Source organism: Bos taurus, chromosome 28 (assembly GCF_002263795.3).
Source record: "Bos taurus isolate L1 Dominette 01449 registration number 42190680 breed Hereford chromosome 28, ARS-UCD2.0, whole genome shotgun sequence".
NCBI lineage: Eukaryota > Metazoa > Chordata > Mammalia > Artiodactyla > Bovidae > Bos > Bos taurus.
Genome location: NC_037355.1, coordinates 7,922,524 through 7,947,052, shown reverse-complemented (window position 1 = coordinate 7,947,052; position 24,529 = coordinate 7,922,524). Strand labels below are relative to the sequence as shown.

Sequence of the window (24,529 nt, the reverse complement as noted above, 5' to 3'; positions counted from 1 at the left end):
TCAGTCTCTCAGTCATGTCCGACTCTTTGCGACCCCATGAATCGCAGCACTCCAGGCCTCCCTGTCCATCACCAACTCCTGGAGTTCACTCAAACTCAACGTCCATTGAGTCGGTGATGCCATCCAGCCATCTCATCCTCTGTCGTCCCCTTCTCCTCCTGCCCCCAATCCCTCCCGGCATCAGAGTCTTTTCCAGTGAGTCAACTCTTCGCATGAGGTGGCCAAAGTACTGGAGTTTCAGCTTTAGCATCCTTCCTTCCAAAAAACACCCGGGGCTGATCTCCTTTAGAATGGACTGGTTGGATCTCCTTGCAGTCCAAGGGACTCTCAAGAGTCTTCTCCAACACCACGGTTCAAAAGCATCAGTTCTTCGGCACTCAGCTTTCTTCACAGTCCAACTCTCGCATCCATACATGACCATTGGAAAAACCATAGCCTTGACCAGACGGACCTTTGTTGGCAAAGTAATGTCTCTGCTTTTCAATATGCTATCTAAGTTGGTCATACTTTTCTTCCAAGGAGTAAGCGTCTTTTAATTTCATGGCTGCAGTCACCATCTGCAGTGATTTTGGAGCCCCCAAAAATAAAGTCTAGTTTTCTTGAAATATTTTGTTGATTTTTTCTCCTCTACATTTCCGTATTCTTTCGCCTACCCTTCTCTTCTCCTTTTCTCTCTTTTGAACCCTACCATTATATTAATATTGAACCTTCTGCAGTATACTCTAATATAGTTACTTTTCTCAGAGACACATTATTGATTGGTTTGTCGTCTTGTCATCTAATTTCTTAGAAATTTTCTTGGTTTTATCTTTTAATCCTTTTACTGTTTAGTACTGTAATGCTTATTGACAGCTATAATGTTTTTACTTTTTAAGAACTCTGTTTTCTGCATGCTTCATATAATTGTTCTTATAAAACAGCTGGGTGCAATATCTTGTTTCTGATTTCATTCTTTTTTATTGTAGAGTTGATTAACAATGTTGTGTTAGTTTCTGGTATATAGCAAAGTGGTTCAGTTATATATGTAGTCTTTTTTCATATTCTTTTCCTTTATGGTTTATTACAAGATTTTGAATATAATTCCCTGTGCTAGACAGGACCTCGTTGTTTATTTTACATATAGTACTTTGTATCCACTAAGCCCAAACCCCTAACTCACCCGCTCCACTCCTTTTCCCCTTTGGTTATTCTTTTTTTTTTTTTTTGAGTGAGGAAAGATTTTATTTTTTTAATTAAAAAAAAATTTTTTTCCCTTTGTTATTCATAAGTTTGTTTTCTATGTCTTCAAGTCTATTTCTTTTTCAAAATAATTTACTTGTGTCATAGTTTAGATTCCATATGTAAGTGATGATACATGGTATTTGTCTTTCTCTGATTTAACTTCATTTAGTGTGATAATCTCTAGATCCGTCCATGTTGCTTCAAATGACATTGTTTCCTTCTTTTTGTATGGCTGAGTAGTATCTCATTGTATATATGTACCACATCTTATTTATCCATTTATCTGTCAGTGGCCATTTAGGGTTGCTTCCATGTCTTGGCTATTATATATTACTGCTGCTGTGAACATTGGGATACATGTATCTTTTCAAATTATAGTTTTCTCCAGATGTCCCAGGAGTGGGATTGTTGGATCATACAGCAGGAAAGACTAAAAACTCTGTTTTTAGCTTCTTTAAGGAGCCTACATACTCTTTTTCTTAGTGGCTACACCAGTTTACTTTCCCACTGGCAGTGTACGAGGGTTCTGTTTTCTCCACACCTTCTCCAGCATTTGTTATTAGTAAACTTTTTAATGATGGCCATTCTGACTGGTGCCTCACTGTAGTTTTGATTCCCATTTCTCTGATACTTAGTGATGTTGAGCATCTTTTCATGGGCCTGTTGGCCATCTGTCTGTCTGCTTTAGAGATAGGTAGGTCTAGGTCTTCTGCCCATTTTTCAGTTGGGTTGTTTGTTCTTTTTTTGTTGTTGTATGAGCAATTTGTATATTTTGGAAATTAATCCTTGTCAGTTGCATTGTTTGCAAATATTTTCTCTTAGTCCATAGGTTGTTATTTCCTTTGTAGCAAAATCTTATCTAATTTGATTAGGTCACATTTGTTTATTTTTACTTTTATTTCTACTGCTTTGGGAGATGAACCTAAGAAAACGTTGGTACAATTTATGTCAGAGAATATTTTGTCTGTGATCTCTTCTAGGAGTTTTAGGGTGTCATGTCTTAAACTTAAGTCTAAACTGTTTTGAGTGTATTTTTGTGTATGGTGTGTGGGTATGTTCTGACTTCATTGATTTACATTTAGCAGTCCAGCTTTTCCAACACCACTTACAAAGTGTGGCAGGAGGGGATGGAGGTATTAACAAGAGAATTCTCATTGCTTACATATGTCAACAAATAGTATATTATTAAGAGATGATGATAGTAACTATGAATGGAAATAGTTATAAGATTTTGAAAGGTGGGGAAGGAAGAAAAGAGGAGCTGTTGGTATTTTGTTATGAGAGTAAATTAGTTTTCACTGTTTATATGTATTACTTGCTCCTTCATTGATCACAGCCTTACCGTGGTGAAGGGGCTTGCGTAACTCAATGAAGCTATGAGCCATGCTGTTGTAGGGCCATCCAAGATGGACGGGTCATAGTGGAGAGTTCTGAAAAAATGTGGTCCACTGACAGAGAGAATGGCAAATCACTCCAGTACTCTTCCCATGAACAGTATGAAAAGGCAAAGAGATATGACACCTGAAGATGAGCCACCCAGATCAGAAAGTGTCCAATATGCTACTAGGGAAGAGCAGCCAGCAATTATTAGTAGCTCGAGAAAGAATGAAGAACCTATGCCAAAGTGGAAATGACACTCAGTTGTGGATGTGTCTGGTGTGAAAGTAAAGTCCAGTGCTGTGCAGAACAGTATGGAATAGGAACCCAGAATGTTAGGTCCAGGAATCAAGGTAAATTGGATGTGGTGAAGAAGGAGATGGTAAGAGTGGACATTGACATGTTAGGAATCAGTGAACTAAAATGGATGAGAATGGGCAAGTTTAATTTAGATGACCTATTATATCTACTACTGTGGGCAAGAATCCCTTAGAAGAAATGGAGTAGCCCTAATACTCAGCAGAAGAGTCTGAAATGCAGTACTTGGGTGCAGTCTCAAAAATGACAGAATGATCTCAATTCGTTTCCAAGGCAAACCATTCAACATCACAGTAATCAAGTGTATGCCCCAATCATGAATGCTGAAGTGGCTGAAGTTGACTGATTTATGAAGACCTACAAGACCTTCTAGAACTAACACCCCCCCACAAATGTCCTTTTCATCATAGGGGATTGGAATGCAAAAGTAGTAGGAAGTCAAGAGATACCCAGAGTAACAGACAAGTTTGGCCTTGGAGTAAAAAATGAAACAGGGCAAAGGCTAACAGAGTTTTGTCAAGAAAACACTCTGGTCATAGCAAACACCCTTTTCTAACAACATAAAAGATGACTCGGTACATGGACGTCCCCAGATGGTCAATACCGAGATCAAATTGATTATATTCTTTGCAGCCAAAGATGGAGAAGCTGTATACAATCAGCAAAAATGACACCCGGAGCTGACTGTGGCTCAGATCATGAGCTTCTTACTGCAAAATTGAGGCTTAAATTGAAGAAAGTAGGGAAAACCGCTAGGCCATTCAGGTATGCCTTAAATCAAATCCCTTATGATTATACAGTGGAGGTGATGAATGGATTTAAGGGATTAGATCTTGTAGACGGAATGCCTGATGAACTATGGACAGAGATTTGTAACAGTTGTACGGGAGGCAGTGACCAGAACCATCCCCAAGAAAAGAAATGCAAGAAGCAAAGTGGTTGTCTGAGGAGGCTTTACAAATAGCTGAGAGAAGAAGACAAGTGAAAGGCAAGGGAGAATGGGAAAGATACACTCAACTGAATGCCGAGTTTCAAAGAATAACAAGGAGAGATAAGAAAGCCTTCCCCAGTGATCAGTGCAAAGAAATAGAGGAATACAATTGAATGGGAATGACTAGAGATCTCTTCAAGAAAACTGGAAGTAGCAAGGGAACACTTCATGCAAGAATGGGCATGATAAAGGAGAGAAATGGTAAGGACCTAATAGAAGAAAAAAGAGATTAAGAAAGGTGGCAAGAATATCCAGAACTGTACAAAAAAAGTCTTAATGGCCTAGATAGCCATGATGGTGTAATCACTCACCTAGAGCCATACATCCTGGAGTGTGAAGTCAAGTGGGCCCTAGGAAGCATTATTATGGAAAAAGCTAGTGGAGGAGATGGAATTCCAGCTGAACTATCAAATCCTAAAAGATGATGCTGTTAAAGTGCTACATTCAGTATGTCAGCAAATTTGGAAAACTCACCAGTGGCCACAGGATTAGAAAAGGTCAGTATTTATTCCAGTCTCAAAAACGGGCAATGCCATGGAATGTTCCAACTACTGTACTTGTTTCATATGCTAATAAAGATTATGTTCAAAATCCTTCAAGCTAGGCTTTAATAGTACATGAACTTCCAGATGAACAAACTGGGTTTAGAAAAGGCAGAGGAACCAGAGATCAAATAACCAGCATTTATTGGCTCATAAGGAAAGCGAGGGAATTCCAGAAAAACATCTACTTCTGCTTCCTTGACTATGCTAAAGCCTTTGACTGTATGGATCATAACAAACTGTGCAAAATTCTTAGAGAGATGAGAATACAAGACAACGTTACCTGTTTCTTGAGAAACCTGTATGTAGGTCAAGAAGCAACAGTTAGAACCGGACATGATACAACAGACTGGTTCAAAATTGGGAAAGAAGTACGACAAGGCTGCATATTGTCACCCTGCTTATTTAACTTCTGTGCAGAGTGTATGCTAAGTCATTTCAAGCGTGTCCAACTCTGTGAGACCCTATGGACTGTAGTCTGCCAGGCTCCTCTGTCCATGGCATTCTCCAGGCAAGAATACTGGATTGGGTTGCCATGCCCTCCTCCAGGGGATCTTCCCAACCCAGGGATCAAACCCATGTCTCTTTAATTTCCTGCATTGGCAGGCAGGTTCTTTACCACTCGTGCCACCTGGGAAGCCCTTTATACAGAGTACATCATGCAAAATGCTAAGCGGGGTGAATCACAAGCTGGAATCAAGATTGCTGGGAGAAATATCAACAACCTCAAATATACAGATAATACCATTCTTAATGGTAGAAAGTGAAGAGAAACTAAAAGACTTCTTGTTGAGCATGAAAGAGGAGAGTGAAAAAGCTGGCTTAAAACTCAACATTCAAAAAAGATCATGGGATCTGATCCCATGACTTCATGACGAATAGATGGGGAAAAAGTGGAAACCGATAGATTTTATTTTCCTGGGCTCCAGAATCACTGCAGACAGTGACTGTTAGCCATGAAGTTAAAAGATCCTTGCTCTTTGATAGAAAAGCTATGACAAACCTAGACAGCATATTAAAAAACAGACATCCCTTTGCTGACAAAGGTCCATATAGTTAAAGCTGTGATTTTTCCAGTAGTCATGTATGGATGTGAAAGTTGGACTATAAAGAAAGCTGAGCGCCGAAGAATTGATGCTTTTAAACCGTGGTGTTGGAGAAGACTCTTGAGAGTCCCTTGAAGTACAAGGAGATCTAACCTTTCCATCTTAAAGGAAATCAGTCCTGAATATTCATTGGAAGGACTGATGCTGAAGCTGAAATTCCAATACTTTGGCCACCTGATGCGAAGAACTGACTTACTTGAGAAGACCCTGATGCTGGAAAAGGTTGAAGGCGGGAGAAGGGATGAGATGGTTGGATGGCATGATTGACTCAATGGACATGAGTTTGAGTAAACTCTGGGAGTTGATGATGGACAGGGAGGCCTGGTGTGCTGCAGTCCATGGGGTTGCAAAAAAGTCAGACACGACTGAGCGACTGAACTGAACTGATGTTTGTATAAAGTTAATTGTGTTGTTCTTTAAAGCTCTATGGCAGAAATACATTGCTTACAAAATTTTGAGTTGTCATTGCTACATTGAAAGTGAAGACTACACTTTTATAAGAATATACACTTTGGAATTTGAACATCCTGGAACTACATCCTGACTCCACTATGTTCTGCTCATAAATTTGGAGAAGATTCTTTCTTTTTTATAATCTACTTTATTGAGGTAAAATTTACAAACAATGAAAGTCACCAGTTTTATGTTTACAATATGATGAGTTTTGGCAAAAGCATACAGTAGTTTCACTCTCACTATAGTCATGATATATAACATTTCCATCATTGGGTGAATATCTTCTCTCTGAAGCTCAGTTTCTTCAGTTGTAAAATGAGGATAAAACCTAGCAACCTGGAGTGGTTATAAACATACGAGCTAATACTTGTTTACATTAGGGGGCCCAGAGAAGACATTGCTGGTATTCTTATCATACTCACTGTTTTTTCTTTCTTTTCTAGCTTCTGAAAGTTCTGCTGAAGACAGTGAACAAGAGGATGAAACAGGTGTTCAAGACTTAGATAACCATGGCAAAGAAGAATCTAAGATTGATCATTTGACTCACAACAGAAATGATCTTACATCCAAAGAGGAACAGAACAGTTCATCTTTGCTTGACGAAAACAAAGTCCACACAGATTTGGTAATAGCCAAACCCTTGTCAAAATCTCCAGAAAGCTTAAGAAAAGATATGGAAGCATTATCTGAAGATACTGACTATGAAGAAGAAGATGAAGTCACAAAAAAGAGAAAGGATGTTAAAAAGGACGCCGCTGATAAATCTTCAAAGCCACCAGTGAAACGTGGTAAGAGAAGGTACTGCAATACTGAGGAGTGTTTAAAAAGTGGCTCCCCCAGTAAAAAGGAGGATAAAGCCAAGAACAAAGAAGCCCTTTGCATAGAAAACAGTAGCAATAGCTCCTCAGATGAGGACGAAGAAGAAAAGTCCAAAGCCAAGGTGACACCGACTAAGAAATACAATGGTTTGGAGGAGAAAAGAAAGTCTCTACGGACAACTGGTTTCTATTCAGGATTTTCAGAAGTGGCCGAAAAAAGGATAAAACTTTTAAATAACTCTGATGAAAGACTTCAGAACAGCAGAGCAAAAGATCGAAAAGATGTCTGGTCAAGTATTCAGGGTCAGTGGCCTAAAAAAACGCTGAAGGAGCTTTTCTCAGACTCTGACACTGAGGCTGCAGCCTCCCCACCCCATCCTGCCCCAGAAGAGGGGCCGACTGAGGGGTCCCTGCAGACTGTGGCCGAGGAGGAGAGCTGCTCCCCCAACACCGATCTGGCCGCTCCGCCCTCAGCGAGTGCAGAGGGCAAACCCACTGAGGAGAAGCCAGCGGAGGTCAGTGACAAAAAATCGGAATTTCCGAGCAGTGGCAGCAATTCAGTGCTCAATACCCCTCCCACGACACCCGAGTCCCCTTCCTCAGTCACCGTGACGGAAGCCGGTCGGCAGCCACCTTCTGTAACAGTGTCAGAGCCGCTGGCCCCAAACCATGAAGAAGTCCGCAGCATCAAGAGTGAGACCGACAGCACGATCGAAGTGGACAGTGTCGCTGGGGAGCTCCAGGACCTGCAGTCAGAAGGGAACAGCTCGCCCACGGGCTTTGATGCCAGTGTGAGCTCAAGCAGCAGCAATCAGCCTGAGGCAGAGCATCCCGAGAAAGGTGAGGCCATAGGCCCCAGTGTTGTGGTTTACGATTTTCCCCCCCTCACGGGGTTTCATGTCCCTCATTACAACATGAGGTGTTTACATGGAGTACTTGTGTGAACATGGTGAAAATGGCCATGTGAAAGGTAATTTGGGTAATGGAGGATGGGATGCATGTAACAGCTTGAGAATTGAGTGTTTGTTTCACTTCAGCCACCTGTGACGTTTCTCAGTGGACCAGATCATGTGCTATTTATTAGAAAATGCACCCAGGCCCAAATCCAGACCTGTTTGAAAACTCATTATATACTGGTTGACTACACGGCATGAGCAGCTTAACTATATTTCTTTAATGTTGTTTTTGCAGTTGTCCCATGCAGTTTGTCACTAACATTTTGATTTATTGATGGACTCGTCCACCCTTAACCAAAGTTCTCTATGTAGGGGTTTGGAGCAACCAACTGTCCAGGCTGTGCTCTCCTCAGATAACCATGTCAAACTGATTTTTGAGCCTGACTACTATGTGAGAGTTTGTAAAGGAATTTGATGCTTGCTTGGTTGCCTAGCTTCCAAATTGAAGGACCAATGTCTGTGTTGTACTTCCCTGAAGTCTTGGTGGCTTTTTATTGGTGCCATAGCTATACTTCTGACATCATTCTTCTTAAAAACCACTTCATTCAGGTGTCTTTAAATCAGTATACTGTAAGCTGACACTTGGCTTTGAAACACACTTTTCCAGTGTAAAGCACTCGGGTATATATGTTATGTAACATATCAGATTTTATTATACTGATTTCAGGTTTTTAGGTAAACTTAAAGAGATACAATCTAGACCAAATTAGTTAACTTTAAGTTTTCTCTCATAAACCTTTTTTCTTTTCTTTTTCTAGTTTCCCTGAGACATAATTGACATAACTATCACACAAATAAAACATTTTTCAAAAAATATTAAGTAAAAAAGATAGTTGCAGATTTCAATGATCTTTTTTTATTTAAATATTTATACACATAGCTACTGTGATTATGTTTGTGTTTGTACCGTCTCATGGAATTGAATTATCCAGGCATAAATATCCTCAAGATAAAAGAAGCATTTATTGCAGATGGTTAGAAAAGCTTTCAATAATAATATAATGAACTTTTAATCATAATTCTGAAGAGGTTGCATCCTCACCGTGCTCCTCATATCTTATGAAAGATTGAGATGTGTTTTCAACAAGAAATTTGATAGCTTGTCTTCTGATAGACTAGGTCAGTATTACCCTTTTGAATCTTAATCTTAACTAGCTTAAAAAGTAAGCAGTTTGAGAACTTCATTTAGGATATATCTGTCTTATCAAATCAAAGCATATTACAGAACTTATTAGAATTTGTATCTCTTTAAAAATAAATTCTTAAGCACCTGTTTAATATGGCTCCTTTTGTCTGCAAAAGGAGAAAATTTATCTGCAGATATTGAAGACTTGACTTTATATTAAAAGTAAAAATGTAAGTTTTACAATTTAGATTTCAGATTGCCTTCCAGGTTAGCCTACAGTAAGCTTTTTATTTCTTGGAGATGAAAGTTTCAGAATTAAACTCTTTTGGAGAGAAATATGGCAATTATTGTTAAGATTCTGTACTTTAATATAGGTAATATCTAAATCACTTTCTTTATGGTTCACCTTGTTATATTAAAATAGCCTTAGGAAAAGTTATCAATTAGATGTAACCCATTAAAAAAAACAACTAAAAAGTTGCAAAGAAAACATTTAAAATAGCTTGTTCAATTTTTTTTACCAACAAAACCATGTCTTGTATATGTTACCATTGTAACAGGATTAAGAAACTTTTAGTAACAAACATTGGAGAAGGCAATGGCACCCCACTCCAGTACTCTTGCCTGGAAAATCCCATGGACGGAGGAGCCTGGTGGGCTGCAGTCCATGGGGTCACTAAGAGTCGGATACGACTGAGCGACTTCACTTTCACTTTTCACTTTCATGCATTGGAGAAGGAAATGGCAACCCACTCCAGTGTTCTTGCCTGGAGAATCCCAGGGACAGGGGAGCCTGGTGGGCTGCCGTCTCTGGGGTCGCACAGAGTTGGACACGACTGAAGTAACTTAGCAGCAGCAGCAGTAACAAACGTGGCATAATTTTATCATAGTATTGATTGTATTGTGGTTATATTAATAGTATCTGACACTACAGTGGAATAGAGATAAGACTTTATAAGTCTCAGGAAAAAGAGATTACTATATATTCTGAAAAACAATACATACAATTAGAACGCTAGAAACACAGTAGATGCTGAGGATCCTATTAGAAGTAGAGAAACTGTAATTTGAACTAGCCTGGACATCAGGGAAGGTAAGACGGGCTAATCCTTGAAGAAAAGCGAGACTTAATATTTTGGAAAAACTTCCTACCAAGAAGATGAAATGTTTTTTAGAACTACTGTACTGGATTTGTAAACGGTTTATATGTTAACCATTGGCCAAGAAGGATGTGCATGCTTTGTTTGTTTTATTTTTACATTTTTATTTGTTTATTTATTTTTGGTTGTGCTAGGTCTTTGTTGCTGTGCAGGCTTTCCTCTAGTAGCGGTGAGCAGGGCCTACTCTTTGTTGCTCTGTGCAGGCTTCTCATTTCACTGGCTTCTCTTGTTGCCCAGCCGGACTCTAGGGCACGAGGGCTTCAGTTGTTGCGACTCCTGCGGTCCAGAGCATGGGCTCAGTAGCTGTGGCACACAGGCTTAGTTGCTCTGCAGCATGTGGGATCTTCCCAGACCAGGGATAGAACCCATGTCTTTTGCATTGGCAGGCAGATTCTTTACCACTCAGCCACCAGGGTAGTGCTTTATTTGCTTTTTTAAAAAACTCTAGTTTTATTAGGTGTTATAATTCAGTTCATTAATGACTTTTTAAAATTCTAATAATTTCTGTGATAACTTGTAAATCTCAAAGAACATCTATAGTTTCAGAATTGGTCTATTCTTCTAAAATGTGGAATTAATTTATACCTGGGGACAAGCTTGATTTTATTTTGTGTTACTTAATAGTTTTTTTCCCCATCAAAGCCTGTACAGGTCAGAAAAGAGTGAAAGAAGCTCAGGGAGGAGGAAATTCATCAAAAAAGCAGAAACGAAGCCATAAATCTACAGTGGTAAACAACAAAAAGAAGGGAAAAGGCAGTAAGTGTGAAATCTCTACTTTTTTAAATATGAAGATAATGGTGGATGTGTTTTTTTCTCCCTTTAAGAAAAGGGTATTTAGAATACGGGATAGTTAATGTTTTGATTGTTGTCTCTACCCCTGCAAAAATCACACAGAAGTCTCTTTGACTGTAGGTAGATTCTAGGATTGAGCAATTTGCTGTTATTCAGCAGTGGTATTGATTGCTGATTCAGGTAATCTTTTTAAAAAATAATAGCCAGTATAATATAAACACCAACATTTTTGTTTTATGTGTAAATTCTTTTGCATTATATATATTACATATTATTAAATACTTGAATTATATATTCTTTTTATTACAGTGAAACTGATTGCTTTGTAATCCGTTCAGGCAAAATCAGCCTAGAAGAGAACAATCAAGATAGCTTTAGAGCTATAATTCCAATAGCTGCAGCCTACTATCTTTATCTTCAGTATCCTGAACTGTGTATTCAAGAGCAGCTCTAAGAATATGTGGGTTAAATATGTTCTAACTAATGACTTTAGCAATGATTCCTATTTATCAGTCTACAGGAATATATATATTGTATTTCTCCTGAGAGCTGCACGTTTTTTCTCTCTCTCATAGACAAAGTACGAAGCAGAAAATATGTAAAGAATTTTTTTTCAGGTGCCCCACACTGACCTCCTGCTGCTCTTCCAGGAGATTCCTGCCACCTCCACTGCCTGACCTTTGCTATCGGCCGGCCTGCCTGCACTTCAGTGCAGAAAAGGGTTTTGCGGCCAGCTCCCCGAGGTTCTGCTGAGCCCATATGACTTCCAGGCGGTGAATATGGCATCCTTCGGGGCCCCGGGCGGCTGTGTTCAGCGAGGCCATGAAAGCCGAGCTGAGGCAGACCACTGCATCAGAGTGGGGCCAAGCCTTGGGTGGCTGAGCTAGGAGTTGCCAGGGGTTCCAGAGCAGCAGTGGGGGGACTGGGAGCGGATTCTTTTAAGACATGTACAAAAGAGTGGTGTAGTTTCTTTACTCCTGAACACCACAGTGGGGAGGAGTTGTTCTGTGTCTTTGCTATCTGGAATACTTTTCAGTTTTTTACAGCTGAACTATATTTTTTGGAGGGTAGCTTATTGTTAAATGAAGAATTGATAAAAGAAAATGGATAAATTTGATGCCAGATTGATGCCACATATGGAGTAACTGAAAGGATATTCAAGGCCATTTTTTAATTACATTGTGATGTTTTTATCTTCAAGACTTTTAAATGATATTTTCCAAGAGGGCTCATTTTCAACAAGTCAGTTGACATATTCATATAATTTTGAGCTATAACTGTTGACTATATATGCTAACATTTTAATTATTGGACTTATATCTTGGTAAATCAGAATGAGGAAACAGTTCTCTGAGAATAATTTAGTCAAATGAATTAACTCTCATAGAATCTACAGTAATGCTTTGTATCCAGAAAGAGGTAATTTATGGAAATAGCAATCCCATCACCTATTCACATGTCAAGATGTTAAAGATTTCCATTCTGGTTCTGAGGCTTTGGGCTTCCCAGGTGCCACAGTGATAAAGAACCCATCTACCAATGCAGGAGATAAACAGAGACAGAGGTTCCATTCCTGGGTCAGGAAGATGCCTTGACGTAGGAAATGGCAACCCACACCAGTATTGTTGCCTGGGAAATTCCATGTACAGAGGAGCCTGGCAGGCTACAGTCCATAAAGTCACAAAGGGTCAGACACGACTGAGTACGTGCGCGCGCGCGCACACACACACACACACACACACACTCACACACTTTGTTGAGGTTTTAATCAACAAAGGCAGATTTAACATTATTACATAGACTTCTGAATTCTTCATAAATTACTGAATGTATTTATCAGGGTAAAACCTATGATTTATTTTAGTCAACAGGTTATGATGTAGGAGTTTCTTAAGAAATTATTGTATATATTAAAATTTAGAATTTATTTTCAAAGAACTCTTTATGGAATGTAATGATTATGTGTCATTGATTTGGCCAGAGAAGTAGCAAAGTGTCGCATGTACACAGTTTAAAATATGAAATTAAGAAGATTTCATATGATTCATTTAAAAAAATGCTGTATTCTACTATCTATATATATTTTAATATAGTAGAGTTAAAAGCTATTTAAATAATTACTGCATATTTGGTAATCTACCAGATATAATGAAAGATTACTTTGAGTATTTTTTAAAAACACATTATTGGCGGTTCAGGTAAGAAGAGTTTTTATTTTCCTTAACTGCTGTGCTGCTGTGTTTATACTTGATTTTCCAAGTTTTTAGTCAGGGTCTGTAAAGCAAGTTGTTTACTGTAGTAGTGAATTGAAATGGTTAATTTTTAAATTGTCCACTAAAATCTGTAACAAATTATGATTACTTTTCTGTTTACTGATGCTTTAAAAAAAATTTTTTTTCAGCAAATAGTAGTGATAGTGAAGAACTTTCTGCTGGTGAAAGTGTAACTAAGACTCAGCCCATCAAATCAGTTTCCACTGGGATGAAGGCTCATGGTACCAAATCTCCTGCTAGGACGCAGTCTCCAGGAAAATGCGGAAAGAATGGCGATAAGGATGCTGACCTCAAGGAACCCAGTAATCGATTACCCAAAGTTTACAAATGGAGTTTTCAGATGTGTAAGTGACATATGCTAAGTTAGAGGTGAAGCAATAGAAACTTCTTCCCAGTAATTTTTTTCCCCTTGTTGGTTATCCATTTTAAATACAGCAGTGTGTACATGTCCCCCAAATTCCCTAACTATCCCTTCCCGCCATCCTTCTCCCCGCAGCAACCAGAAGATTGTTCTCTGTCAGTCTTTTTCTGTTTTGTAAGTTCATTTGTCGTCAGTTTTTAGATTCCACGTATAAATGATGTCATGTGATATTTCCCCTTCTCTGTCTGACTGACTTTACTCAGTATGTTAAGGCATTTGAGGCACATATCAACCTTGACTAGATATTTCTGATATAATGTCAGAAATTTACTATAAAAAATCTAGTGTTGCTCCTGGGAAGTGGATTGTTTAGGGTATACATGAGACAGAGTTTACAATGAATTGCTAATTATTGAAGCTGGATGAGTATATGTGACTCTGTTATACTACTCTTTGCACCTTTGTATACCTGAAAAATAGCCATTACAAGTTTTTTTTTTCTTCTTAAAAAGAGACTACTTCAGAGTTTCTCATGCAAGGAAATATTCTTAGGATATTGAAAATTGCTTCAGAGCATTTGAAAATTTTTCTAACAATTTTAAAGTTATGCATAGTTATTAAAAAAATCAAAAAAAGATAAGAAAAAGATAAGAAAAAATTTTGTTCAGAGTTCTAACATTCAAAAATATATGCAATTTAAACATTTTGGTGTCTTTCCAGTCTTATTTCTAAGTATTTTTAATGATGTACTGTGGTGATGCTATACACATATGTGGATTTTGCGGGGGGAGGTGGGGCACAAATGTGGAAATTTTAACCTCCATGTTTATTTAGGTCATAAGATCTTTAATTCTATACATTCATTCAAAAATTACCTTGCATGTATTAGTGCTGGGTATTTTTTTAGGCTGGGGAGAAAACAGGCAAACAGTATTTATAAGCCTTTTTTTAAAGTTTCTCTGTCTTGACCTCATTCTGCAACCACACTATATATTCTCTAATACATTAAAATTTTGTTCACAAATGCATATTAATGAAAGTTTTAAATTCACAGCGGACCTGGAAAATATGACAAGTGCTGAACGCATTACAATTCTTCAAGAAAAACTGCAAGAAATCAGAAAACATTATCTATCATTAAAATCTGAAGTAGCTTCCATAGATCGGAGGAGAAAGCGTTTAAAGAAGAAAGAAAGAGAAAGTAAGTGTTTTTACTTACTTTACCTAAACACAAAGGAGTTTTGACTCGACAGTTGGGCTCATGTGAACTGTGTCTGTGATTCTTCAGGCAATAACTGCTCTGGCTTATTTTCTTCATCTATAAAATGGAAAAACTTTATCTAAAATAATTATCTCAAACCATAATATTCAATTCCATGGAGCTTACCATCTGCTTCCCCCCCAACAACTAGTAATATGTCAGATAGTACAAAGCACTGTGAACAGAGTGGAGCAACGCTAAGGCAGTGATTGGGTGGGTTGTGTTATATTCAGAGTGGCTGTAACATTTGCATTGAACCTGAAGGACCAGAGGGAGTGAGAGGTTAAAATCTGAGGGAAGGGGGTTGTTTTAATCTGACAGGGCTGCTGAAACAAAGTGCAGGCCTACTTCCAAGATGTTGTCGGTTCGTTTCCATACTGTCACAAAAGAGCAAATGTCACAATAACGTGTCATAGGAATTTCTTTGGTTTTCTAGTGCATATGAAAGTTATATTTACATTGTACTGTAGTCTGTTAAGTGTGCGATAGCATCATGTTCCAAAGATTAATAAACGTACCTCAGTTGAAAATACTTAATTGCTAAAAATGCTAGCCAGCATCTGAACCTTCATTGTGATCATTTTGCTGGTGGAGGGTTTGCCTCGATGTTGATGGGTGCTAATTGCTGAAGGTTGGCGTGTCTGTGGCAGTTTTTTAACATAAGACTACATCATAGTACTCTGAAGTTTGCTCTACCAATTGGCTTTTCCCTTCATGAATGATTTCTCTGCAGTGTTGTTTGATGGCATATTACCCACAGTAGAACTTTTCAGAATTGAAGTCAGTTTTCTCAAACCCTGCTGCTGTTCCATCAGCTTAAGTTTTTGTTTTATTCTAAATCCTATGTTATTATTTTAGTAATCAAAAAGTTCACTCTTTTATAATAATGAGCATGGTTCATGATATCCCAAAGCAATTTTAATAGTAACATCAAAACTCACTGCTCCCACCACCATAACAAATATAATAACAATGAAAAACTTAGAATTATGGTAAGAATTATCAAAATGCGACACATACACAAAGTGAGCAATACTGTTGGAAACAATGGTGCCACTAGACTTGCTGGATGCAAGATTGCCGAAAACCTTCAGTTTGTAAAAAACAGTATCTTTGAAACACAGTAAAGCAAAGCATAATAAAATGAAGTAGATGCACCACAGGCCCAATTATCTTGGGAAATGGTTTGACCGTGTCTTTGGACAACTGGCTACCTCCAATTCCAAGAATGGGTCCCAAGGAAGAATATGTGGCCACAAATAAGTTTGTTATGGTAGTATTTATAGTAGAAGATAGAAATCCTTAAATTGTATTCTCCAATAATATATTTAAATACTTAAATTTTTATTTATAATGCTCTTAAGTATTCATTTGTTGTTGGTAACAGCAAAAGGCTAGGAATTAAAGTAGTTGCGGTTCATAAATATAATGGAAAACTATTCAGCTTTGAAAAGAAAAAGGTAAATCTATGTATGTACTGATAAGGAACATCTCAGATTGTTAAGTGTAAAAACCTACTTAGACTCTGTACTATGCTTCCACTTGCATTTTTAAAAACGAAGTTACTAGTGTTCTCATTTTAAATATGCATGTCATGTGTCTAGATTCTACAGATAAAATTCCTCTAGAACTGGGGTTGCAAACATTTTCTATAGAGACAGATAATATTTGGGGCTTTGTGAACCTTGTAGTCTCTAGAACTACTGGACCCTATCATCGTATGTATGAAATCTGCCATAAGCTAGATCTAAACAAATAGGCATAGTTGTGTTCTAGTCAGATTTTCTTAACAAAAATAGGCAGACCAGATTTGGCCCTGGGGCAGTAATTTACCAGTTCTTCTTGTGGCGTTTTAAAGATGGTGGCGCAGTTGTTAACAGTGGGGGTAACAGTGGGGAGGGGAATTTGGAAGACGAGGAGGGTCCTGAATCAGAGGAAGATTCATTTTTACCCCTTATTTCCCATCTCTGAATGATTTGTTTTTAACCTTGTGCATATATTCCATAAAACATAAGTTTTGAAATGCTGATTTATAACACTGAGAGAATTTCTTTGAGGAAAGTAATAATGTGTCATTTGCTTTGTAAACCAAGTGGAACAAAAGGCAGTAGTTACGATGTGATGTGTAGTAGTAGTTATTTTTCCCAACTTTAAAAAGCAGTTAGCCCTCGATTCTCATCACTATTTCATTTCATAAGGAACTCCAGAAGCAGAAAGATACAGGAATTGGAAGGGGGAAAAGATTTGGGGATAGATTAAGATTTTCCTATTGAATTCCAAGGTTTTTTTTGACATTGGTTTCATTATTACTGAAAGTCTACCCTTTATTTTATTTCCGTATCTCCATGGACAGAACCCACAGTTTATTTTCCTTTGAACAGTGCAGGAACGCTCCCTGGTCTCTCCTTTGTTGTCACTTCTGTAGTTTGGCAGTGTCTCCTTACGTGAGGTGCACTAGATTCTCCTTTGTGTACATTATGGTATCCTAAAAATTGACTGCTCTCGTGGTAAGCTAAATGATTCTGGAGACTACAGCAGAGTCTTAGTTTAGAGGACTGGTGTGTTGCTTCTTTCTGTAGTTATTAAGCTCTCGGCTTCCCTTCCTCTCAGGTGCTGCCACCTCCTCGTCGTCGTCCTCGCCTTCATCCAGCTCCATAACGGCTGCTGTCATGCTGGCGCTGGCTGAACCGCCCATGCCCGGCGCGCCTCAGAACGGAGTGTCGGTCGAGTGCAGGTGACGGCGGGGCTGGCCAGGCACTGCGCACTTCCGGCTCTGAGGCCACGCCTTTTTATACTGCACAGCGGCACAAACAAATCAGACAAGCACTATTTTATATTTAAAGTTGTTTCTTGACAAGCTGACTTGGCACTTAAGTGCACTTTTTTTATGAAGAAAAAGTACAATGGACTGCTTTTCCTCAAGCAATAATTGTTTCCAACTTGTCTGGGAATTGTGTGTCTGGTAACTTGAAGGCCTTCCACTGTGGCAAATGGAGGCTTTTCACTGCCTGTAGAGACAATACAGTAAGCGTAGTCATTGGGTGGCCAGAACATGTTAAGAAAACTTACTGTATATGTATTCCCTTGTATTTTGTTAAAGCTGGAACATTTGATATTTTTCCATTTATTTATGAAAAAATACGAACCTATTTTCATTTGTACAAGCTAATTGTTTTTTAAAGCAAGTCACCTTACGGTGGCTTTAATTGTATAAGTCAAGCACATGTAATAAATTCAAAACCTGCAGTTAACAGGATGTTAGACATCAATCCTGATAACCAAATATTAAAGATTCTCTTTAAAAAAGACTGAACATGTTTACAGGTTTGAATTAGGCTAAAAGGTCTTGCAGTGGCTTTTCATGCCCCTTCAAATTGGAATGGAACTACTGTACTTTGCCATTTTTCTATAAATCAGTATTTTTTTTTAATTTTGATATAATACATTGTGTGAAAAAAGAAAATGGCTAATAAACTGTATTAAATCTTAAACAATGTATAAAGATTGTATTTAGCCAGTTCAAAGTGTATATTTATTCATAATGAATTATAACAGTTATATTTTTGTGTTTTCTTGTAAATGTTTCTTTTTCCTTAAATACAGATAATTCATTTGTATTGCTTATTTTATTATGAGCTACAACAAGAGGACTTCAGGAACAAGTAAACTTTATTAGTATGGTTCAAGGCTGTTGCTATGAACTGTCTCAAAAGGATGGTTGTTATTTTAAGTATAAATAGCTAATTGGGGTGGTAGGCCTATAAAAATTAAATGCCTTGTATAAAATCCAAAATGAACGCAAAATTGTTTTCACTTGTGTTGACTTTATGTTGTATGATTCCAATCTCTGTTCTGTTTGGCACTTGTATTTAATTCTACACCTTTGTAAGACATTTGTATATTGCGGATGTGTTCATTCAAGCTATTTAATACCTGGCACTGTTAATACACAGTACTTTACTGTACAGACTGTTTTACTGTTTTAATTGTAGTTCTGTGTACTTTTTTTGGATGGAGCTGGCATGTTTTATTTGTTTTCTGGCAATACGACATGTGAGAATTTTGAAGCGTTTTGTTGTAGATGCTAACGTGTCAGAATCCTTTACATTCAACTTTTCTAAGAAAAGCATTTTCAGTCTTGTAGTGTGTGCTTACAGTAACTAATTTTGTTGAAAATGGTTTCAAGTTATTCAAATTTGTACAGGACTGTAAAGATTTGTTGACAGCAAAACCTTGAAGAAAAGCTTATAGAATAAAAGCTATAAAGTATATATTAGGATCTGCAAACAATGAAGAATTATGTAATATATTGTACAAATGTAAGCAAAGGCTCTGAAATAAAATGCCATAGTTTGTGAATCCTTGATTTTGTTCCTAAAAGGTTAAGTAATTTTAGTTCATTTTAGTTTAGTTTCTGTATGATGACTGACCAAAACATACGTTTCCAGCATATATGATCAGAAAGGATTTTTTTTTTTTTAAAAAAGGGAATATTCTGCCTACAGGAATTGAAAGTCCATTAACCAGATTTATGTACAGGAGTTATTAGGCATTCTTATATCTTTGCATACACTGTTCAGTTGAGTCTGAACATGAATACTTATGACTTGTAGGTTTGTCTAAAGAAGAAAAATCAAAAAATCTTTTTCTTTTAACACTTGAAACCATTACTAGCAGCTTTTTTATTCTTGTCTTTTAATGTAATTAGACCTTGTGACTCCATTAAGCTTTTAGTGTACTCGACCCCGTTAGTACACCTTGGAGTCATCTGGGCATTGTTAAAACAATAGTCAATACCCAGGGTCCACCCTCAAAAAGTCATATTTAATTGGTCTGGGATGATACCTGGATATTGATTTCCTTTTTTTTTCTTTTTTAAGGTGGTGGACAGTGACTTTAATATGCATCTAGGTTGAGAACCACTATATTGCTCCAAACCTTTAAAATCAGTAATTAGGGTTTTTCGCCTCATTTAATGACCTTTCCACTATGAGAAAATCCTTTCTGTAAAACAAAAACTTTTTTCAAGGCCCCAAAAGCCCAAATGTTTACTTTTTGACTCACTTTTGTGATGACCGTTTTCACAGAAGTTTAACATTTAAGGGATGAGTTTTTAAATGTATAGAACAGTGCTTCTCAAAAATGAGATTCTGGAATACCAGTCCCTGGTATTTCCTTGGAAATGCTCTGAGAATTTATTATCAAATATATTTTGGAAAGGCTTATATATAGCACATTCCCTTCTTAGAGCTTCAGTGTGTGTGTGCTTAATCACTCAGTCATATCCACCTCTTTTAGACCCCATGGACTGTAGCCCTCCAGGCTCCTCTGTCCATGGGATTCTCCAGGCAAGAAAACTGAAGTGTATTGCCATTTCGTCTTCCAGGGGATCTTCCCAGCCCAAGGATGGAACCCAAGTCTCTTGGGTCTCCTGTGTTAGCAGGTAGATTCTTTACTATTGTGCCACCTGGGAAGCCTCTTAGAGCTATAATATTAGCATATTTTAAACTTTAGGGAAGTTTTTTCCTTAACCTACTGTTTTTAGTTTTACCTGATCATGAAACCCTGTTTTTCAAGAAACTCCCAATATCATCTACTTGGTGTGTTACAGAAAGAGTGCTCTAAAGGACAATGATGATCAGCTTTGGAGTTGAGGTTTTATACTGTTGGGTTTTTCTGCCCTCTTGCTTGCCTATTTCTTCCCAGCTTCTCCAGAGAGTTTGAGAATTTCATGGCATTTCTGGAATTCGACTTTTTTTTCCCTGATCACCTAAACTACATTTTACCAAACTAGTTTATAATCTCAGATAAAATTAAGATGATATGTTTTTTAGTGTTCTCCAAAACCTTTTTTTCCTTCTGAAATAACCTGAGGGTGAGATCTTGTAAATTTTAATAACCTGGGGAGATTGGAGATAGTGGAGTAGATTTCATGAAACCCCTAATGTTTTTTACAAAATGTATTTTTTTTAATGAAAAGAGCCCTTACAAGTTTAAGAAACTATTCAAAGGCATTGGTGATCTCTAAATGGTTAAAAAAACAGTTCTTAATAGCAGTGTGGATCATTTTTTAACTGTCTCCAACCAATGTCTCTTGCATACGTAACCATTTTCCTTCCAAAGTGTGGGCTGCCTTTCATTCTTTGTTGAAATTCAAAAGGCCATTTCTCCACCTTTTGTCTAAACTTAAGCTACTATTTAGGGAATTTTATCTAACATCGTATGATGGGTTTTGTATGTATAAGAGGTAAATCTCCCAGAGGAATAGTTCCATGATTTAATTGGTGGAAGTAATATATATTTGTGGCTTAGTCCCTAAGTCATGTCCGACCTTGAGACCCCATGGACTGTAGCCCGCCATGGGATTTCCCAGGCAAGGATACTGGATCAGTTTGCCATTTCTTTCTCATCTTCCCAGTGCAGGGATTGAACCTGTGTCTCCAGCTTGGCAGGTAGATTCTTTACCATTGGCCACCTGGGAAGCCTCTTTCTCTCTCTCTCTCTCTCTCTCTCTCTCTCTCTATATATATATATATATATATATAAAATCATAAAATTAAAGAAAAGGAGTATGTCAAGGCTGTATATTGTCACCCTGCTTATTTAACTTATATGTGGAGTATATCATGAGAAACACTGGGCTGGAAGAAGCACAAGCTAGAATCAAGATTGCTAGGAGAAATATCAATAACCTCAGATAAGCAGATGACACCACCCTTATGGCAGAAAGTGAAGAGGAACTAAAAAGCCTCTTGATGAGAGTGAAAGGAGAGTGAAAAAGTTGGCTTAAAGCTCAACATTCAGAAAACGAAGATCATGGCATCTGGTCCCATCACTTCATGGGAAATAGATGGGGAAACAGTGGAAACAGTGTCAGACTTTATTTTTGGGGGCTCCAAAATCACTGCAGATGGTGACTGCAGCCGTGAAATTAAAAGATGCTTATTCCTTGGAAGAAAAGTTAGGACCAACCTAGATAGTACATTGAAAAGCAGAGACGTTACTTTGCCCACAAAGGTCCGTCTAGTCAAGGCTATGGTTTTTCCAGTGGTCATGTATGGATGTGAGAGTTGGACTGTGAAGAAAGCTGAGTGCCGAAGAATTGATGTTTTTGAACTGTGGTGTTGGAGAAGACTCTTGAGAGTCCCTTGGACTGCAAGGAGATCCAACCAGTCCATTCTAAAGGAGATCAGCCCTGGGTGTTCTTTGGAAGGAATGATGCTAAAGCTGAAACTCCAGTACTTTGGCCACCTCATGCGAAGAGTTGACTCATTGGAAAAGACTCTGATGCTGGGAGGGATTGGGGGCAGGTGGAGAAGGGGACGACAGAGGATGAGATGGCTGGATGGTATCACCGACTCGATGGACGTGAGTTTGAGTGAACCGTGATGGACAGGGAGGCCTGGTGTGCTGCAATTCATGGGGTCGCAAAGAGTCGGACATGACTGAGCGACTGAACCGAACTGAAAATTAAGCACTAAATTACATGGTTGAGGAAAACGTGCATAAGAGCTTTAACGAGGGCAGTGTATGAGCATACAAGAAACGCGATGATTGGTGTGATGGTAACATAGAGGAGATGCAAATCTTAATTTAGCATTTAACATACTCATCTGGAAGTGGAATGCAGTAGGCTAGTGTGGAGAGGAAGTGTCAGGAAGGCCAGATTCAATGAGGTTACGGTGCTCCAGATAGGAAGTGATTCTTGAAATCTTAGAGTGAGGAAGGAATCTGATTGGAAGACATTCTGAAAGAAAAGTGAACAAAATATCTTTGGATGGTATAGAATAGATGGAGATGCTTGAGTTGCAGATACGGACAGTTTTTCTCTTTGTGAGATACCACAAGGTCACAATTATGGGAAGTCAAACTGAGGGACTCAAAGCAAAATCAGGGCCAAGCAAATAATGGTTTACCATCATGTTATCTGATGTGGACTATAAAAAAGGTCATACATTCCCAGTGACTTGTTAAGCAGCTCTCCAAAAATAGCAAGTCTGTCCCCAAAGATTCAAGGTCACTTGCTTTCATCACCCAAACTACTGAGTCAATGACTAATGATAATCTAATATTTATCTTTTATTACTTCAAAGTCCGTTTACCACATACTCACTAGGTATGGTGAGTGGGGATACAGAATACAGGATGAATAAGAGACCAATTTGTATCTAGAGACACTATTTCATCTCTATTGTAAATGGCAGGGAATTTTACCAAGTGAGTTGGGCCTTGAAGGATGGGTACAATTTTGCTGGTGACAATGAGGGGTAAAGAGGAGGATAATAGTGGAGAAAGGCATAACAAAAATAAGGAATGACAGGTTATGAAATAACTAGGTGATGGGAAAAAGCAGGCTTTGGAGGTGGGGGCTTCCCAGGTGGCGCTAGTGGTAAAAGAACTCACTTGCCTATACAGCTGACTTAAAGACGTGTGTTCGACCCCTGGGTAGGGAAGATCCCTTGGAGGAGGGCATGGCAACTCCTGGCAATATTCTGGTCTGGATAATCCCATGGACAGAGAAGCCTGGCGGGTTACAGTCCATAGGATGGCAGAGTCGGACACGACTGAAGCGACTTATCACGCACGCTGAGTAGGTTGAGAAAATCGCATTAGCTTTGAGAGCCAATGCAGTGTGCTTGGTCGCGCAGTTGTGTCCGACTCTGCGACCCCAAAGAGTCGGACACGACCAAGCGGCTGAACTGAACTGCGACCCCAAGGAATGTAACCCGCCAGGTTTCTCTGTCCATGGGGATTCTTCAGGCTTTGAGAGCCACAGAGAAGCCTGGCGGGTTACAGTCCATAGGATGGCAGAGTCGGACACGACTGAAGCGACTTATCACGCACGCTGAGTAGGTTGAGAAAATCGCATTAGCTTTGAGAGCCAATGCAGTGTGCTTGGTCGCGCAGTTGTGTCCGACTCTGCGACCCCAAAGAGTCGGACACGACCAAGCGGCTGAACTGAACTGCGACCCCAAGGAATGTAACCCGCCAGGTTTCTCTGTCCATGGGGATTCTTCAGGCTTTGAGAGCCAAGGTTCTCCTTTTTGTGGTGTAATAGCGCAGAGCAGGTTAGAGTTGTGCGTGTGCTCTGCTTAGTCGCTTAGTCCTGTCCGACTCTTGAGACCCCATGGACTGTAGCCCGCCAGGCTCCCTCTGTCCATGGCAAGAGTACTGGAGTGGGTAGCCACGCCCTCCTCCAGGGGATCTTCTCAACCCAGGGATCGAACCGAGGTCTCCAGCGTTGCAGGCAGATTCTTTACCGTCTGAGCCACAAGGGAAGCCCAGGTTAGAGCTGTGGTCTACCACAATTTCTTCTCAATTTTACTTTGAAATTATGTCAGATTTCAGAAAAGTTGCAAGAGCAGCACTAAGGAGCCCCATGTATCCTTCACACCGATTCATCATTTGTTAATACAGTGTGACCTACATCTTTGTAACCTCATTTCCCGACACACCTCCTCTGTCTTGGACAACGCAGAGATTCTCGTACGTGTTTTACCTCTGCTTGGATTCGTAGCCCACTCACAGCGGCTGATTCTTATTCCTACTTCAGACCTGAACTATTCACGGAAGAAGACTCGGTTTCATCCAAAGAGAGTTAAGTGCGAACCGATTCGAAAGTCTGGCTTCGACCGGCAGGCTCGCTGTGTCCGCCCTCATCCGCTATCTCCGCCCCTTCGCCCGCTGTCTCCACCCTTAGCGCGTCCACAGAGACTCCTGGGGCGGAAGGGGCGTGGCTCCGAGAGCCGAGCGGCCGAGACCCGGAAGTGC

General features: G+C 39.0%; 1 protein-coding gene and 1 long non-coding RNA gene across 13 annotated transcripts in view; one reads left to right on the top strand and one right to left on the bottom strand.

Moving 5' to 3' along the window:
• The window catches only part of ARID4B (AT-rich interaction domain 4B), a 138,515-nt gene extending 119,391 nt beyond the window's left edge, over positions 1-19,124 (top strand). For 9 of the 12 annotated variants that reach the window (XM_024986703.2, XM_010820426.4, XM_010820428.4 and 6 more), the window contains 5 exons: positions 6,455-7,669; positions 10,714-10,827; positions 13,265-13,480; positions 14,552-14,698; positions 17,369-19,117. In XM_024986703.2, coding sequence (XP_024842471.1) covers positions 6,455-7,669; positions 10,714-10,827; positions 13,265-13,480; positions 14,552-14,698; positions 17,369-17,496 — 1,820 coding nt within the window. In that variant the 3' untranslated portion in view covers positions 17,497-19,117. Of the gene's footprint in view, positions 1-6,454; positions 7,670-10,713; positions 10,828-11,480; positions 11,637-13,264; positions 13,481-14,551; positions 14,699-17,368 lie in introns of those variants that run through there. The other 3 variants (NM_001206133.3, XM_024986707.2, XM_024986708.2) reach the window with 3 other exon arrangements.
• Positions 14,694-24,445, bottom strand: LOC132344122 (uncharacterized). Its single transcript, XR_009493237.1, has 3 exons — positions 24,258-24,445; positions 22,368-22,505; positions 14,694-14,815 (listed from the first exon to the last, which is right to left on the bottom strand). It is a non-coding gene; the product is annotated as an uncharacterized lncRNA (long non-coding RNA).
• Between the last annotated feature and the right edge of the window lie 84 nt (positions 24,446-24,529).